The following is an 18,860-nucleotide window of genomic DNA, read 5'->3' as shown; positions in this document are numbered from 1 at the left end:
GAACCAAGACATATCACGAAAAGGTACAAGATCCCAATGATGAATGCAATTGTACTGTTTGTTTTAAATGTACCAATAAACTTAACGGGGGGAAAAGGGGCATCTGTAGGAAATGTGCTGTGATATCATAATTAGTCTTTCTTTTCTTCTGACTCACCTCCTACAGATACTTATGATACAGACAGACATACTTAAAAGTTATAAATCAAGCAGTGTTCCTACTGCTTTACACAATACCCCAACGAAATAGATAGTATAGCAAAGTGTTAGGAATGTGTGCTTACCACCTTTGGGAAGCCTCATAGTATGTGAATCTTGAGAAATAAATGGAGGGTCGTGTTGGTGCCTATCTCTTTTGAGTTTTTGTAATGATTGCACAAGAAATTGCATGTGAAATGCTATTATACCTGGTAAATAAGCATTAAAAGGAAGTTTGAGCTCAGGTCTGCAAGACTCTGAAGCTTACGCTTTCTGGATCATGCTCCATTATTGGCAAAATTAGAAAATGACCTGCTGTCAATTGAATGTCTGTATCTTCCCAAAACTCTTATGTTGAAGGCCTAATCCTTACTGTGCTGATATTTGTAGGTGGAGTGTTTGGGAAGTAATTAGGGTATGAGGATGGAGTCCTTGTTAACAGAATTAGTGACTCTCTGATCTTGGACTTTTCAGCCTCAAAAATTGTAAAAAAATAAATTTCTGTTATTTAAGCAACCTGGTCTATGTTATTTTCACATAGCTAAGTGACCAAGCTATAATCCTATGGAAGTAATAACTTTATCTCTAAAGTCTTATAAAACTCTAGCATTGTATGATTTCTCTTTCTTTGCTCTATTGGAATAAAAACTTTTCCTAAGCTTACCATTTTGGTAGGAACAGTGTCAACTCACTTTTAAAATGTAGAAAAAATGATCTTGGAGTTCTAAAAGCATGAGTTATACTTTTTTTTTAATTTTATTGAGTTTATTGGTACATTTTAGGGATACAGTACAGTTACATTCATTGTTGGGATCATGTACCTTTACATGGCAAGTCTTGATTCTCATTTTTTCCCCTTACCTCTGCCCTCCCTTCACCCCCTCCTCCCCTCCCCATCTACAAACACTTTATTTTCATCTTTTCATTCTCTCACATTTTTTTCTCTATACTTTTTTAAAATTCTATAAAATAAAATCAGCAAAAATATAATTAACCACCCGTATTTTCCTTAGTATGGATCTATCATATAGTTCACATTTTTTTGAAGTTGTAACTAGAAATTTCTAAGACATTATCATGTTTGTCAAGTTATAGAAAAAGATTTAATGATAAAAGTTGGTTATTATCATTATTAATAGCAACACTAATTGAGACCTATTGTGTCCATGTTTATTTTATAATACTACACTTCACTGTGCCTTATAGTTAGCTGTGCATGTGTTTGTCTCTCCGTTAAATTTGTAAACAATTTTAAGGCCAGGAACCACAGTTTTATATACCAAATGCTTAGCATGAAACAGGCACAATAATAATACACATTGAATGAATGAATAAATGGTACTTCACTAGGATTTATACAGAGTATAAAACATTGGCTTTTACAGTCTAAACTGAAAGACAGGCCAGAACATCAAAAGCAAGTACTGATAGAAGTGAAGTTATATTACAGATCAATAACATGGTTAATGTGTGCTTCTTTGCTTAAATAGAAGAGTCAATTTCAAGGACAAGCATCAAGACTTTGTGAGAAAATGGAACCTTATTTGGATTAGACAAATGGAAAACTATTTCCCAACAAGTGGAACAGTATGAGAAATAATATAATTGGTTTCTGATTGCTGCAGCAACAAATCTCCACAAATTTAATATCTTATAGTTCTGGAGGACAGAGGTCTGAAATAGATCCCTCTGGTCTGAAATCAAGGTTTCACAGGTCTGTGTCCCTTTCAGGAGGCTCTAAGGAAATGAATTCACTGTCTTGTCCTTTCCATCTTTTAGAGGTGGCCTGTGTCACTTGGCTGTCAGAGCCTTTCCATCTTCAAAGCTATTGATGGCTGGCGGAGTCCTCCTCCCAGCACATCTCTCACACTGACCCTCCTGCCACCTTCTTTCACAAGGAACAACCCTTGTGATTGCATCAAGCCCACTAGATAACTTAGGATACTTTCACTATTCCAATGCCAGCTAATTAGCAAACTAAATTCCATCTGCTACCTTACTTCCTTGCACTTAAATGTGCAACCTAATGTTAATGTCAAATACAAAATGTATCAAAAAACAAAGAATTCAAGAACAGAAAGGATTCAGGGAAACAATACCAGGTATTTGGAAGTGAGCATCTTGAGAGGCCATTTGTCTGCCTACTACGAATAACACAGAATGTGTGTGACATGTTTGTCATGGGCAGCAATATGACTTCCATAGAAATTGTGTATATCCAATGTGCACTTGAAGAATTTCTAGGACTAGGTAAAGGGGAGTCTATTTTTGAGACATGGAATGCCCCACAAACGATATGGAGGTATGGACATTGTTGTAAGTAATAATTCTCTTTGTCAAATTGGTACTAATAGTTGCCAACACTTTGCACATGTTATATATTTTTTAATGAAATGATTATGAGTTATGTACAACCTATAATACAATAACTTTTAAAGATACAAAATACTTCATTGAAGTTTTAAAAACATGGCTAATGAAAGACTTGAAGAAGACAACTTGATAGTAGTTCGATGAACTGCCTCCTTGGAGTTTGAAAGCAGGAAAAATAATAATAACAGTACTGAAAAGGCCTTGAATAAAAGCTAGTGTCTTGGTTTTGAAGTTGAGCCTGATATGCTATTTGAGAAGCATAAACAAACATAAGAACCAAAGGGTATGAACATATGCAAGTCAAAGCCAGGTATGTTTTACCTTGCACTTAGCTGAACAACAAAATGTTAATGTCAAATACAAATTGTATCAAAAAACAAAGAATGCAAGAACAGAATTAATTCAGAGAGAAGATCACAGAGAACACAGATCAGACAGATCCAGAGAACTAAATAAAAAAGCAGAGAAAGACCAGCTAGTACTCATATCTTAGAGACAGAAAGATACAAAATTGTTTCAGGTGATTTACAGAATAGAAGGACCAAAATACACTTAGAATTTGAATAGAGATGGAAAAGAAAATTACCAAAAAAATCCCTCAGAGAATTTTGTAATGATAGGATCTTATTAAAATGCTGTCAAGGGCCAGGGATTTAGCTCAGTGGCGTTGCTGCCCACCTCACAAGCACCAGGTCCTGAGTTTGATCCCCATACCAAAAAAAAAAAAAAATGCTGTCAAATATTCTAGTCTGCTAGGCTTTCTTTCCTTAAGTTTAGTGCTGTTACTCTTCTAGCTATATATGAAAAAAAGGATTCATTAGAAATGCCTGCACCATACTTTGAGACCATGTTGTACATACTACACGTTAGACGGCTTTCTCTTTATCTTCACCTTTAATTCTCCTGCCACTACAGAGGACAACTTTTAGTCAGCTAAGAAAATAACCATAATGAACATTGAAGGTTAATACAGTATCTTCCAGTTCTGCCTTTCTGGTGATTTAGTTATTTCCCTGGATCGCAGGAAATATAGGTGTCCATAACTATAGCAAAGCACTACACCTTAGAGAGAACCAAGAAAGACAATGGAAAAAATACAGCAAAATGTGTTTCCAATTAGCAACAGATGCTTTCATTTGTTCTAAGCGTTCTTGTTTAGTTAACTGTACAAATTTTTAATCATATAAGTGTGGTGGTATTGCAGCCTCATGCTCTTGATTACCCCTGTCTTCCAGTTGATTTCACATGCCTCTGGCTTCTGGCATTGCTTTCTCACAAATACTATGTCTGGGGCATATGAATTCCAAAAGATACCTGTTAAGAAATGTAGCCTGTTGTGGAGTTTATTTATCTCATGCATACACATGTGTGTGTTGCTAAGGCAAAAATTAGACATGGCATTGCAATATGTTTCTCTGAGTCAGCAGCACCATGGGCCACTGGTTACAATGCCTTGAATGCCTGTTTTCCTTTTTTGTTTTTTTTCCACTTGTGGAATCATCTGGTCACCATTCATTCATGCCTGGAATATTACAGTGAAAAAGATTACCAGGTTTCATCCAAAGACCATTTTGCATAAATCTTTAATAAATCAAATGGTGGAGCTGGTCTTGGTGAGAGTACCCCCAGTAGTGGAGATCAAAGACTCAGAGCCTTGTCTGTACCCTAACTGTGCTATATATAGTGATAGGGGTGTGAGAAAATGCTGCAGAGAAGGAGGGATAGCAAAATTGGTCTGGGTTTTGTTTGACATTTGATGAAAACAGACTTTCAAACATAGCATTTGGTTATGAATTTATTAAGACTGTATCATATGCATTCATCACAGAGATTTATACTTAATAATCTTTAAAATATCTTTAAAATCTTTTAAATATCTTTAAAATTATCCCATGAGAGAAGAGAAGTGAATGAAACAAAATTGAAAAGCCAAGCCACGGTTCAATGTCATGAAAATCCCTGGAACTTACATGGCACTTCTGGTTGCTTCTTTCCCTTAGGAGTTCTTGATCCAAGCCAGTGTGATTGTTTCCAAAAGTGCCAATAGGTGTGTCTGTAAAGAGTGGGGCTTTCACAGCATTTGCTGTCATAAATAACTAATAGGAAACCAGTAGAAAATAGCTGTCACATGGTAGCCTTCTAGCCTCGTCACTCAGGATGTGGTCACAGACCAGCAGCCTTGTCATCCTCAGAGAATTTGTTAGAAATGCAGAGGCTTGGGTCCCTATCCAGACCTGCCAAATTAGGATGTGCATTTTAATGAGTTTTCTGGTTATCCAGAGAAACAGTATTCCAAAATAGCATCTGAGAGACACTGTTGACATAGGTATTTGTTATTCAAAACCACTGAGGTAATAAATGAAAGAAGGAAAAATAAAGAATCATTCAAAGTAGCAAGATTATACTTCAAACACACGAAACGGCTGAAATGTCCAAATTGACTGAACTCTGTAATCATCCACATAATGAACATCAAGGGCAAACATATGTCCTGTTTAGAAGGCTTCATTCCTTACCATTTTTTTGTTTTCTCTTTGTTAAGTTGTTTGTTTCAATAATCTTTCTAGGTTTTATTAGTGTTCTGATTTGTTTTTATTATATTAAGGGGGAAATCCCTCTTTCTGGCATTTTCCAGCAATTCTTTGAAGACAGTCACTCCTCTGCTCTTCCAGGTCTTTGGAGACCAGCCCAAATCTTGAGAACTTTCAGAAGCCATGCATCTCACTTGTCCAAAAGAGAAGGAAAGAAACATATTTCAGGCATTCTTTCAGCCACTTTTTCAACATTATGCATGGTTTTGCACACCACACTTCTTTTCACACACTAGTAAGTTAAGTGGAGATCAGTTAAGATCAATCAAAATTACAAAACTGTTTAAGAAATAAAGATCCCAAGCCAAAAATAAAATGAGGCTCCCATAAGTCTGTGTAGGGAAATGAGGTCAGCAGGCATCCTGAAGACACATGCTCACCACAGAGCATATGGTACAAATCTGCACAGCTCGCGAACATCAAACACATCCATTAGTCATTGAAAACGGAAACACCATTCCCCATCGAGAGAACTTATACAATATTAACTAGAGCACTAAATAACCCATGGCGAAGATCATGCAGGTTTAACCCTGGACATGATTCATAGGCTGCTATACCTCCAAAATGCACCAACAAGGAAGATTTATCCTAGTGAGCCTTCTATAAACACATCTGCTGACCTTTGTCTAACCATGCTCATTCATGTGTCAGTGATTTTGCCTATCTTACCCTGGCTTTCCACCATTAAATCCTTCACTGTCATTCTACCCACTACCTCCATCTATAATTTCTTCCATTCTGGCATTTACATGGGGAGCACGAACTATGAATTTCCAAAGTGGAGCCAACTATAATGGTAGTTGGGTTGGATTTTCAGTTTTCTAACACTATAGATCCTTGGAAAATATAGCTAAAATTTGAGTTTACATAAATTGTTAAGTGTGATTTTTTTATAATTTGACAATTATAATACTAGATTTCTAGTTTAACATAGCTCATATTTTAGTCTTCTTTGATTCTTATAAGATTTGAGTATGATGGATAAAGTGCTTATTGGTTTCATACCCATTTATATATAAGGTACTAAGCTTGGAGCAAAACTTAATAGAGAGTACAAACTGAAAACCAGTTTTTATAAATCTAAGATGAGTAGTGCTGGAGAGTTACTTCAGAGATTTCATTGCTGTAGGTATTTTTATAAAAATAGACACATGCAGATATGAAATTCTGAAAAGTGTCTTCTACCATCACTTATGACCTTTCACAGTCAGAAGTCCTGAAAATGTTACAGGCAGAGAAGGCTAGGATCGTACACCATAGGGCCAAATATTCAACAGTGGACAAGAATAGTCAGCAAGTTCACCAGCAGGGAGGTGCCACGGAGGGAAAAGCAAGTCTTTCTGCCTCTCTGGTCTCAAACTCAACTCATTGGCTGTTACAGAACTCTCAGAGACAGCAAACTTAGCATCAATTAAGATAGCTAAGAGCCAGGCTAAAGATCGGATGCTAGCTGGTTTCTCTGTAGAATAATAACAATAATAATAATAATAATAATAATAATAATAATAATAGTAATATTGGAACAAGAGGTAACTCCTGTTGAAAATTAAGATGTAGGCAGTAGAGTCAGACAGATTCCAGTACCTGGAAAAGGACCTAGGGCCCCTCTGGGGTGTTCTCCTCCTGCTGTTGCCACAGTTAATTCATATTTACAGAGTGAAGAAGAGAATGGGTATAGTTTTGGCACCGTTGAGAAATCAAACTATGAATCTATCAGCTCAGTCGCTTCTACTTTTCCCAAGCTCACCTCTCTTCATCTTGCCTACTCACCTCCTTCCCCATGTAATGATGAAAATATGTGCTGCCTTCTATGGTCGAAAAAGTCCTTCTCCCTAGTTGCTGGCAGGTATCCTTCAGATTAGCTAAGGCAAAAGCTATTTTATTTCTATTTCTCCTGAAGGACACTGTAAATTGTTTGAGCTTCTCCTACTTAGACTACAATTAACAAAGTAGGAAGACCTGCTCCTCTCTGCTCATTTTGGATTTCTTTTTAATTGTTTTCTGGAATTGTGGTAGTCAGACAATTCATGTGTGTGTGTGTGTGTGTGTGTGCTTACAGATTCATATTTAAACTGAATTGATCAAGAGGAAAGCGGAAGAAAACAATAAACTCTCTCAATAGTTTGAAAATTATTCTAAAACAGATATATCGGTAAGGATATAAAGTATTTATAAAATATTCATGTGAAATTTTCATTAAGATAAAGCTTTGTGAGAATATCAATAGACTCAAGAGGAAAGAAAATGGCAATAAATATAGGTTTAAATTTGCATTTTAAGGATATATTCTCTAGCATGATTAGAAATACTTAACTGATAATATTTTGTTCTTTAAATTATACACAAGAAAAATTTATCTGCCTAATAACTAGAACACTTATATTCTGCTAGATTTATATAACCATCAGAACATTAAAAATTCTTTAGAATAATTCAAGGACAAAATCAACTGTGTCTTTAACACATTCTTTTTCCATATGCTTTAGCATTGGGTTATCAATTTCTTTATTTTATAGTTGCAACCACACAGCAAGTCTTTCTGATCGAATTAGGTTTCTGTTGGAACAAGCTGTTTTGACTTTGATAGTTCTCATTACATTTCTTTCTCCCAGAAGAGAATGCCTCTGTTTTTGTCTTAATGGAATATTAGGTTGACTCACAATGCCTGAAAAAAGATCATGGTTATTTTGAAAGTCTGTCTTAAACAGTTCTGTCTGTAACACATTAATAATGGTATTAACGTTTGTAAGAATTCATACAAGTCAGAGAAATGAGGCTGAGCTCCATGACTCCTTTGAGCACAGAACATCCCTATTCTTTTCCCCATACCTGGGACTCAGACTTCTGATGATGGACGCTATTTCAAGGTGAAGGGTGCTTATTGGGTAAAGAAAAAACATTATAGCTTTAGAGCCACACATTCCTATGCAAATGTATGAAAGACCAAAGAGATCGCAGCCTGGGAAGCGCTTGCTTCAAAATGTAACAAAAGCATCTTTCAGAAAAAGAGTGTGGTCAAGAGATTTCAGTCCAGTGAGTGCTAGCACTGCATCGGCTTCTCCCGGTCTCTGAGCCTGCAGTTGAGCCAAAAATCTCCTGTGCCAAGGTTTCTCGCAAGATTTCCTGTCCTTCCTGTTTCTACGTGAGCCAGAAATACCATGAGAACGACCTTTCTTGTGGTATTTTTTGCTCTCCTACTCTGGGATGGAGATAATCCCATATTGGGGGAAAACTTTTAAATTGTACAAACATTTTCAACTTGCAAACCATCAAATGAACTAGGCTCCCCCTTAGGAATGAAACTTTGAAACAGTGCTTGCTTGGCCCTAATTCATCTCCCATAGGAAGTATTCATGTTCAATACTCACAACATTCTTGTGCTCGCTTCAGCAGCACATATAATACTCCCAACATTATTTTAACTTCTCTAAAATATTTTTACAGGGAAATGTGTAAAATAGTATACAATGGAAACATATTCTTAGATTTTTAAAAATTCATTACTGAAGAAATGCACAATGCAGAGTTGTATTCCTAGTATATGTGTATATGATATATTATTATATCATATATTTGTTTTCTTTGTTCTTAACCCCTTTGTTCCAAGGGTCAGGATATCCTGATGCTAAGTACTATTGCAAAATAACTGAACAAAAATAAAAATAGTCAAACCCTTAGGAAACTCTTTAGTTGTTATGTCAAGGAAGTTTGTAACTGAGGAGTGAGTTTAAGACATTATTCAGGAAATATGGTAATAGACTGCAGCAGCCTACATGTCCTTATTAAATAAAATCATCTCAATTCTAAAGAGCCTTGATATCCCCAATCTGATGAAAATGAAATGTAAATTAAGGATGGACAGACAGAAGGACTATCAAAAGTGGCAGGTGCAACAACCTGAGGCATAAATCCTTTTGTCTCTAAGAAAGGAAAATAAAGAAAAGCATATCTTTTTGATAAAATGGACAACTGATTATTCCCTAAATAGGTCCATGAATATCTGATTGTTATAGAAAGGGCTGTTTGATCAATGGTTTAATAATGAAATTCACAAAATGTAGTACCTTCAATGTTTTTCATGGTTCTTTTATACTCTTAGAGGCTCTCTGCCCTTTTTCACCAATTAGGAAAGAAAATAGGTTTCCTAGTATATTTTTCCATCCAGGAAAAAAGAAAAACAAAAATCACTTAATTCAGTGTGGGAAAACCAAACTTATTGACTACGCATTTAGAGGAATAATACTTACAAAAAAATACAGCAGGCTTTGCTGCTTTCAACTTTCAAAAAATGAAGCAAGAGTAATGAACATAAAACTTACTCTGCAATAGTCTTTCTCCTCTCCCCGAAGTCTCCTCTGTGCTCCCCTAAAGAAACATCAAATGATCGCGTGATCAACCAGCCCTGAAAGGAATGTAGAGCAGGAGCAACAGACTGTACATCAGCAAAATAAAGTGCCAAGCAAAACAGAGCTCTTTGCAATGCAGAGCTGTGAAGAGGAGAGGAAGAAGGGACTGTTACAGTGTCCTCCAAGAAAGCAGGGGCTCTCCATGTGAATGTTCAAATTTGAGTTGTTCGTACAAATCCAATTTGCTAGCAAAATCACCAAGCATAATACCACCCCACTTTCATTTATGTCCATGGCCTTTCACATAAGTAACAGGGGGCATCACTGCTGCTGTGTCAATTCTGACTTCCAGAGTGAGCACCTTCATCTCTGAGCCCAGGAAACAGGAGGCCTGGTCATAGTTGTCCTCAATTCAGTTGCTCTCAGGTGGGGACAAAGAAGGCAGTGGCCCAGATATTGAGCCCACACTCTCTCTCTCCAGAAAGTGAGTCTTCCTCACTTTCTTTCCTTCTTTTTTCCCTTGCTATTTATGCTCCCCACTTCCTGAACATCCTTTAAAATGATTACTTTTCTTTGAAAATGGTTTTTAACCATCCCTAGCCATGCACCTACACTACACAAGCCCTCCGCATGTGCACGAGGGGCTCTGGCCACCTCCCTAATTCACATCCTTCAGAGTTAATTTTGGAATGTGATGCGGTGTTACCTCCCTTCCAGCTGAAGGGCAGCTGAGGTTATAAAGGGATTTGACTAATAGCCCAAAACTCAGGTTTGCTGAGCACCGAGTGACAGCAGAGGGGGGAGGATGTGGAGAAGGAAGCAGAGTGTTTGAACTGAGGTCCTGATGATCACCCATCCGGGTGCAAGACCACAGTGAACTGGCACTGTCCCTGTCAGCCCGCCACACACACACACACACACACACGCACACGCACACACACCACCTTCCAGACAGAAGTGGGTGCTCAGCTTCCCCTGCTTTTCTGGGAGCTCCTTGGGGGGTTGCAGGACCAGAACGTGGGAAACATCTAGGCTTCCTGCACCAGGGGGGTGACTTCTCACTTGCCATCTCTAGATAAGTAGCCTCTGGGGACCCCTCTGAGAGATTCTGGCAAAGAGGAAACCCCATTTCTTTGCCTGAAGTTCTTCACGGTTAAACCATTTGACAAACTTTTACAAACACCAACAGCGAATTCAAAACAAACAAACCAAGAGGAAGAAGAGGAAAAGCAAATGCTGAAACCTCGATGGCTTTTTTTCCCCCTTCCGCTGTCGTTCCAGCTGTAGCCTGGGATTAATTAAGTGCCGTGAACTCGGTGCCTGAGAGAGAAGGAAAAAACTGCGTTCTATCTCTAAGGAAGGAGCACAGTAACAGTTTCTCACCAGTGAGAAACCTTGGGAAGTGCATCGCTCTCGTTGCCAGTGTTTGTGGGACTGGAGAGCCAGAGAGCCTGTGCCAGGCTGGAGGAGGCTTATCTTTCCAAGGCTGGAGAGGATCTCACGGGGGTTCGCCTGCCCCGGCCTGGGAAGAATTTCCCCTCTGGTAGCGGCAGCAGCGGCCACAGCAGCAGCAGAAGCAGCAGCAGCTGCTGCAGCTGCAGCAAGAGCCGCGGCAGCAGCCCTACCTCCTCTGCTGGGGAAGGGGGCAGAATGCCTGTGCTAGAGCGGTATTTCCACTCCGCAGAGCTAGGCAGGAGGTGGCCGGCCCCAGAAGGTGTGCTGCCCTCCTCTCCGGGCAGCCGGCGGGAGTACCAGCAGGGGCCGCTGCCCTGGGACTTACCAGAGATGATCAGGATGGTAAAGCTGGTTTGGAAGTCCAAAAGTGAGCTTCAGGCAACCAAACAGAGGGGCATTCTGGAAAATGAAGATGCTCTCCACAGCTTTCCAGGTAAATTAACTGTGGGATGCAAAAGCTAGCAGGGGCCACTTTCAGTTACTGTCTTCCTCAGAAAGCCCAAGCCATAAAGATGGGAAAAGAAAGTAAGACAAGGTGTGTTGTATAGGATTCGAGGGCTGTGACTTACAGATTCTTCACTGTTGTAGAAGTGAATCTTAAAATTAAAAGTGATACAGCAAGAGGAGCATTAGAATAGAAATCAACAAATCTGGGTTCTGGGCTCAGTATCCTACGGGTTTCAGTCAAATTACCTGAGTCTCAGTTAACAAGAGAGAGTAGAATTGGATGCTCTTTACTGTCCATCCTGCCTCTAACAGTTCTTGTCAACAAGTTAGAGACATCTCCAAGAGAAGATTCTCTTTAAGTTGTTTTTTGTATCTTTTTATATAAAGTAAAATTGATCTTTGATTATGTATATGCAACTATAGTGTGTATAATGTTCCCTGCAGCGAGTTTGGCCTGTATGCTTTTTATGTCCTGGGCAAGTTGATAAACTTTCTTGCCTTGTGGTTTTGTGTGTGGGTTTTTTTTTTATTTTTTGGTACCAGTATCAAACTCCGGTCCTTGTGCTTGGAAGGCAGGCTGCGGAACCACTGAGCTAAATACCCAGCTCATTTTCCTCTTTAACAAGTGACAATAATTAAAAACACCCCCACTGATATGAGGAAAACTCAATTTGTTGAAAAAATCAACAAATGTGGAAAGGGTGATTCATGGGGGCTTTGTCATGTCATAAGAATGTGCTGTGTTGAGGACAGTCATGGGGGAGCTTTGCTAACAGTGGACACAAGAACACAGAGATGCCTAGGATCCCTGTGAAGTACCCCAAGGGGGTCCATAATGACAGATGCCATGACTGAGTGCAGGGTACTCTCCTCCTTTGGGGAGTATGTTGGAAAATGAAGGGTGATTCATGGGGGCTTTGTCATGTCATAAGAATGTGCTGTGTTGAGGACAGTCATGGGGGAGCTTTGCTAACAGTGGACACAAGAACACAGAGATGCCTAGGATCCCTGTGAAGTACCCCAAGGGGGTCCATAATGACAGATGCCATGACTGAGTGCAGGGTACTCTCCTCCTTTGGGGAGTATGTTGGAAAATGTTTGGAAAGTAGTGTCTAACAGTGGACACAAGAACACAGAGATGCCTAGGATCCCTGTGAAGTACCCCAAGCGCGTCCATAAATGACAGATGCCATGACTGAGTGCAGGGTACTCTCCTCCTTTGGGGAGTATGTTGGAAAATGTTTGGAAAGTAGTGGGTTCGCTTGAGAAGAAGAAATAGGAGTGTGTGCTCATGCATTTGAAGTCCTGGCTAGCCTTGTGCAGTGGAATTCTGACATGCCATTGGAGGGGAGAAATGGGGTAGGCGGAAAAGATAGACCAAAAATTACCTTTCTCTTTCTTATGGAGACTAGAAAATAAAAACTTGTCTCATTCTGTTTTCAATAAGTCATTAACATGAACTTTTTAAAAGTTGTCTAACAATCTATGCATAGTATTAAAAAGTAATGATCTGGGCAAAGAAAAGATTTGGAAGGAATTTAAAAAAAAAAACAAAACAGTCTTGGTCTCTAGTAAACAATGAGTATTTGAGTACTTAGAAGAGAGAAGAAAACCAATCAGCCTGAGGTTTATGTGGTATTCGGGAGATGGAAGCCCAGGGAACTGGATCTTGGTCAGAATAAATGAGGTAATGCAAAAACCATCCCATATTTCATAAGGATAGGGCAAAAAAGAATAGAAAAAGCCACCTGGGCAGAAATTTTAACTATAACATTTCAACTGTTACCACCCTTGGTTTGCTTTATTAAATTAAGTTCAATGATTAAAATTCATATTTCAAATGGCACCACTCATAAAACTACCTAATTCAATAGATGTTAGCACATCTGTGTGAATAAGTATACATTATGATTATTATCACAGTAGACATCTAACTCCTGAAGAAGGAATAGAGCCCTGGAGAAAACAGGCCTCCTGTAACTCTGTATTACCTAACGAGTTACATTTTTCTGGATGTTACAAAGGTGAACTAGTTCAGTCTCAGCACACCTCCCTACCATTGCCTCACTTGCCACAGAGAGTATCTCAGCAGCCACTTTGGCAGAAAGCTGCACTAGCCCACTGTCCTTGTCACCCTGACCGCAAGGAGGAAGACTGTATTTCAATGTCTCCCCCTGGGAGATCAGCTTGCTCCCCTCCCTGCTTCTGTTCTCGAAGAGAGGTGGGGTGGGCGTGAAACTTCCTCACCCACCTGTGCCGACCAGGCTATATGCTAAAGCTTGGGGAGGGAGAAGTTGCTTCCCTTCACAAATTGACCCCTGCTCCCTCCTTGCTCACTGATATCGCCTTTCCTCCCAGTCCACGTGCTCTTCGACTGCGCCATCTTCACTGGAGCATGACCATGGGGCCTTAGGAGCACATGGAGAATAGTTCAAAAATGTCTGGCATTTTTCCAAATTTAGAAAGTGACGGTTCAAGCTGTTTTCAGGTATGCATGGGGGTTTATGATAGAAAGTCCCTCAAATAGTCTTAAGCAACTCAAATTGCATTAACGGTGCCCTGCCTCTCAGCTTGGCCCCTTGCTTGGATGTCTTCCTTTGGCTCAGGCAATGAACTGTTCTATTCAATCTACAAAATACGGTTCAAGCATCCCAGCCCCCCCACCAACAGTTACTTGTTCCCTTTACCAATAGGCACTCACTATGTGGCCTGCGTAGCACATGACATTTTCCCCATGCCCTTAACAGAAAACAAGAAAACTAAATATTATCAATTCTATGTATATTTTGCTTTTGATAATAGATGGACAAGTTTAAAAACCATAAAATCACAGAAACTCTGAAAAGAACCAGTAGTCAAATAATGGGAAAGTGAATGCACAAATATGAATTGTGAGCGATGGAGAGCGAAGGAGAGCAACCCTCTGAAGAAAACAAGGAAATGCTAAGGAAAAGATGGTTCATGTGGATATTTCTCACCCTCTTCAGGTCTGCACGCACCAGGGACTGTTGGGTGGTTTAAGAAACTGCTACAGGTAGGAATAGGAGATGTCAGGAGGAAGAGGGACTGGTCACTTTTATGTATTAGAGCCATGCATAAGATCACAGAGCGCCCCAAGCTGCAAGTTGTTGGCATAGTTGAGTCAGAACGTCAACTCAGTTCATTGAATTGTACCCTATTACTTAATTAAATGACTACATCTTATTCTCTCTTTGAGGTAAAGGATCATGTAGCTATCTAGTAACCTCTGTATTTTAGAAAGGAGGTGAATAGTTCAAAGAGATTAAACAATTTGTACACGATCACATATTGAAAATATGTCAGAATCAAACCAGGATCTCAGTTGCTCCAGTCTGCTCCACAAAACTCACATAATCGGGGCATGAGCTGGATCATTTAAATGCATGTTTAAAACAAAACCTGGGGGACTAGAGTGTTTGCTTAGCACGCACAAGGCCCTGGGTTCAGTATTATTCACCCACAAAAAAAAAGACATGGCTTTGCTGATTCTAAACTGATAGGTAAATATGAGAATTCATGATGCAAACCTTCAGAGAAACCAGAAAAAATAGCAGTGCCATGCACACAAAGTCAAAGGAGCGTGCCTCCTTTACATTTTTCTACTTATTTCTGACCTTTAGTCTAAGACTCATGCTTCAAGTGCTGAAAAGACCCAGGAGAAAATGCTCATCTGTTCTCAGTAGTAAGCAGGCATCGCAGCACGGCGATGAGAGACTGCACCAGAGTGGGAGTGAAGAGAGGGCGGGAGGCTGAGAGCCACACGGGCGGTTTCTCAGATGCTGTGAGTGCAAATATGACCCTAGTTATGATTCTAGTCAGCAACCGGCTTAAGACCAGACATCCCTAGCAGGACTTGTTCCTAGCTAAATAAATAATTTGATTTTGAAATTCAACCAAATCACTGCAAACTCTCCCAGCTGTAGAGTTTGACTTTCTTTTGGTTTCTCTGCTCTAAATTTTGCATTATATTTTACTTATTTATTCTGTTCCCATTTCAGTAGCCTTTGGTTCCAGAAAAATATAAAAACACACAACTCTCTCTCAAAAAAAAAAAAAATCACCTATCCATTTCCCCATAGCCATTGCAACTTGTCCCACATTTTATGAACACAGATATCTGAAATTTGCTTTATACCTAGCCCTGGATATCACACAATGTCAAACAAGAAAATCCCTGAAAGAATTCTGATTCCAGAACTCTACAATTCAAATTGACACTTAAGGTACATTTAAAAACATCTCACATGTCAGATGTGATATAAATTTAATATGTTGATAACTGAACATTTTGATCTTTATAATTCAAAGAGCATTTGTCAGATGCTTAGTGTATATTATGCTAGGCAACATAGGCTTAGAGATAAGTCAAAACTTTAAAGAGAGAACAATTATGTATTTATAATTCAGAGTTCAATCTACAGCTTCAGCGTGAAAACAAGCACTTGTGTATATTAACTTCATCAAACTTGGCTAGTTGTGGTAACACACTCCTATAATCCTTGCAATCAGGAGGCTGAGGCAGGAGTATTGCAATGAGTTCAAGGCCAGCCTGGATTACATAGTGACACCCTGCCTCAAAAACAAAACAAAGCAAAAAACTTGTGTCCACTCAAATATTGTAAAACTGGTCAAATTCAATACTACTTATAAAAATTCACATACACAATATTCACAAATATTTATCTGTGCCTAGTAATTTCATTCAATGCAGAACAAATTTCTTTGAGAAATGAATCAATTAATCTCAATGATAGGTAACCTAATATTAATTTATAACATTTTTCTGAAACTACTGCTTGTAAACGTTAGGCTGCATTCAGTGCATAGCTAAACTGGATAATAATCACTGACAATTTAATCCATCTTTTAAATGAGATGCAAAATTGAGTCAAAACTGCAGCATATCATTTCACCTTGACCCAAAACTTGGCTTTCATTTGATTTGAATGACAGAAACCCAGGATTAAAGTGATTTTTTCCAGCTTTCCAGTTCTAATTGGTCTAAATCTGTAAGAGTGCCCGACGGTGGGGGCAATGTTGAGCTTTTAAAGTTTTTATGTCCTGAATTCCATACTGAACTGTGTGACCCTAGGCAAGTTACTTCTCCACTTGGTGCCTTTTTTTAGCTTCTGTGAATAGGAAATAACGATAATAGCATCTTCACATAAGGTTGTTATGAAGATGGAAAGGGATAATGCCTCCCCACAAAAAATGCCTAGAAAGAACCAAGCCTTACTACCTTCTCAGTAAATGGTAAGCAGAACATGTAATTCTAGGTGTTGGTTTTATTTCCCAACAACTTCTCTCACACTTTTTCCTTCTCTCTAGGAAGTCATATGTCTCTTGATCAAACCTCATGTTATTTTATCTATAATCTTACAGTAGCCTCCAATCACAATATGCTCTCTATCCGTCTTCTACTCTGTGATTTAATTAACAATGTTGAAAAGAAATAACAGAATTTTCTCACTCCTCTTCAAAATCCTTCAATGATTTTCAAATGTCTGCAGGAAAAATCCAAATTCTTTCATCCTGCATTCAAAGTTCTCCACTCTTTGAAACAAACTCACTTTTATTTATCATTATTGCCCTCTGAGCACTGATCTTCCACTCAGACAAGGCAAATAACCCACTGCTTCCTATTTCTTTTCTACTCAACATTCCCAATACTTAAAGTGCCTTTAAGTACTTTAATACTTAAAGTGTCCCCCATTTTCCCATTCCTTAAAATCATACTGGCATGCTGGTCCCTTCACAAAGTCTTCCTGAGATCAATGAAGAAAAACACAGTTGTTTGGCCCCTCATAGTTAAGTGCTCTATATCCAAGGATTCAATTGTGGATCATAACTTATAGTTACAAGCAAAATGTGTATGTACTGAAGATAATAGACTTTTTTCTTGACATTTCCATAACACATATTTATACTGTACTAGGTACTTTAAGTATTACAAGTGACATAGAAATGAGTTAAAGTGTATGGAGAACTTGCACAAGTCATATGCAAATATCAGGACATTGTATGCAAGAGGCTTGAATGTAAATGAATTGTGGTATCCATGCAAAGTCTGGGGACCAATCCCCTCCCCAGAACATGCAGAGATGACAACGTATTTTCCTCTCCTGACGTCTCACAGAACTTTCTTTGTATTCATTCCACAGGCAAATTACTTTATTTTGTTTAATTTAGTATACATTTGCTTCCTTCTCTTTTCAATTTCCTGCTTTTTGAGAGTCTGAAGAACATTTCTATTTTCTTTGTATTCTCCCTAATATTTTTCACATGTCAGCCACTCAATACATTTTGATATGTGAAAAAAAAATTGTCAGAAGGAATAAAATCATTTAAAAATTGCAACTAAGTGCATGAATGAATATTTTTTAGGACATTATTCAAGGAACATGAATTCTAGTTCTTTAATTTAATAGAATCATTTTTAAATATATTCTAGCAGAACATCAGGATGAGTCATTATAGTTTTTAAAATAAAAGAATACACAAGACTGACTTTCAGAACTCAAAACTAATATGAGACAGGTCTCTCTTCATATAGATAAGTTGAAATTTACTGATAATTATAAAATTTTAGAGAAAATACATGCAAATTATGCATGCATTTATATATAATTGTTCTGCTCATGCATCTTGAAATGATTTACATAAATTTTCCAAAGCTGCTTCTTTTGCAGATAACAGTCTGTACACTCCTCAACATAATTTTTTTCATTAAGTTTATGGGTACATTTAAGGTGTACAATACAGTTACATTCATCATTGGGATCTTGTACCTTTACATGACAGGTCTTGGTTCTTATTTTTTCCCCATACCCCTGCCCTCCCTTCACCCCCTTCACCCTTCCCTATTTACAAAGACTTTGTTTCCATTTTTTCCTTTTCTCATATTTTTTCTTTTTCCTTTTTTCCTTTCCCCTACCCTTCCCATTTCCCCTACTCCTTTAGACCTTTTCTTCCTATTTCACATTATTAATTATACAACTTGAACCTTATTTACACTTTTAGTTTTTCACACCAGAGAAACTATTTAGTATTTACATATGTTGTCCTATTTATTTCACTTAAGAGTATGGTCTCAATGTGCATCCATTTAGCTATAAATGTCTCTAGTTTCTCATTCTTTATGGCTGAACAGCACTCCACTTTATTTTTTAAAAATCTTCTTTATCCAGTCTCCAGCTGATGGGCAATCGGGCTATTTCCAAGTTTTAGCTATTACACACTGTGCCGCTGTAAACATGGGTACGCATATATCCCTGTAGAATGGTTGTTTTAATTCTTTTGGAAAGATACCCAGCAGAGGCATAGGTGGGTCAAATGGGACCTCTAATCCTAGTTTTGTGACATATCTCTATATTGATTTCCACAGTGGTTGCACCAGTCTGTACTCCCACCAACAGAGGAGAAGGGT

General features: G+C 38.4%; 1 protein-coding gene across 6 annotated transcripts in view; it reads left to right on the top strand.

The window, feature by feature from the left end:
- The window catches only part of Pde7b (phosphodiesterase 7B), a 307,395-nt gene that overhangs the window by 155,011 nt on the left and 133,524 nt on the right, over positions 1 to 18,860 (top strand). Inside the window, exon 1 of one of the 6 annotated variants that reach the window (XM_010626566.3) lies at positions 10,932 to 11,399. The exons of the other annotated variants lie outside the window; for them this stretch is intronic. Coding sequence (XP_010624868.1) covers positions 11,162 to 11,399 — 238 coding nt within the window. The 5' untranslated portion in view covers positions 10,932 to 11,161. Of the gene's footprint in view, positions 1 to 10,931; positions 11,400 to 18,860 lie in introns of those variants that run through there. 6 annotated transcript variants of the gene reach the window in all.

Source organism: Fukomys damarensis, unplaced genomic scaffold, assembly GCF_012274545.1.
Source record: "Fukomys damarensis isolate Sample0158 unplaced genomic scaffold, DMR_v1.0_HiC HiC_scaffold_14, whole genome shotgun sequence".
NCBI classification, from domain to species: domain Eukaryota; kingdom Metazoa; phylum Chordata; class Mammalia; order Rodentia; family Bathyergidae; genus Fukomys; species Fukomys damarensis.
The sequence above is the reverse complement of the archived record's forward strand: the minus strand, read 5'-3'. Positions and strand labels throughout refer to the sequence as shown.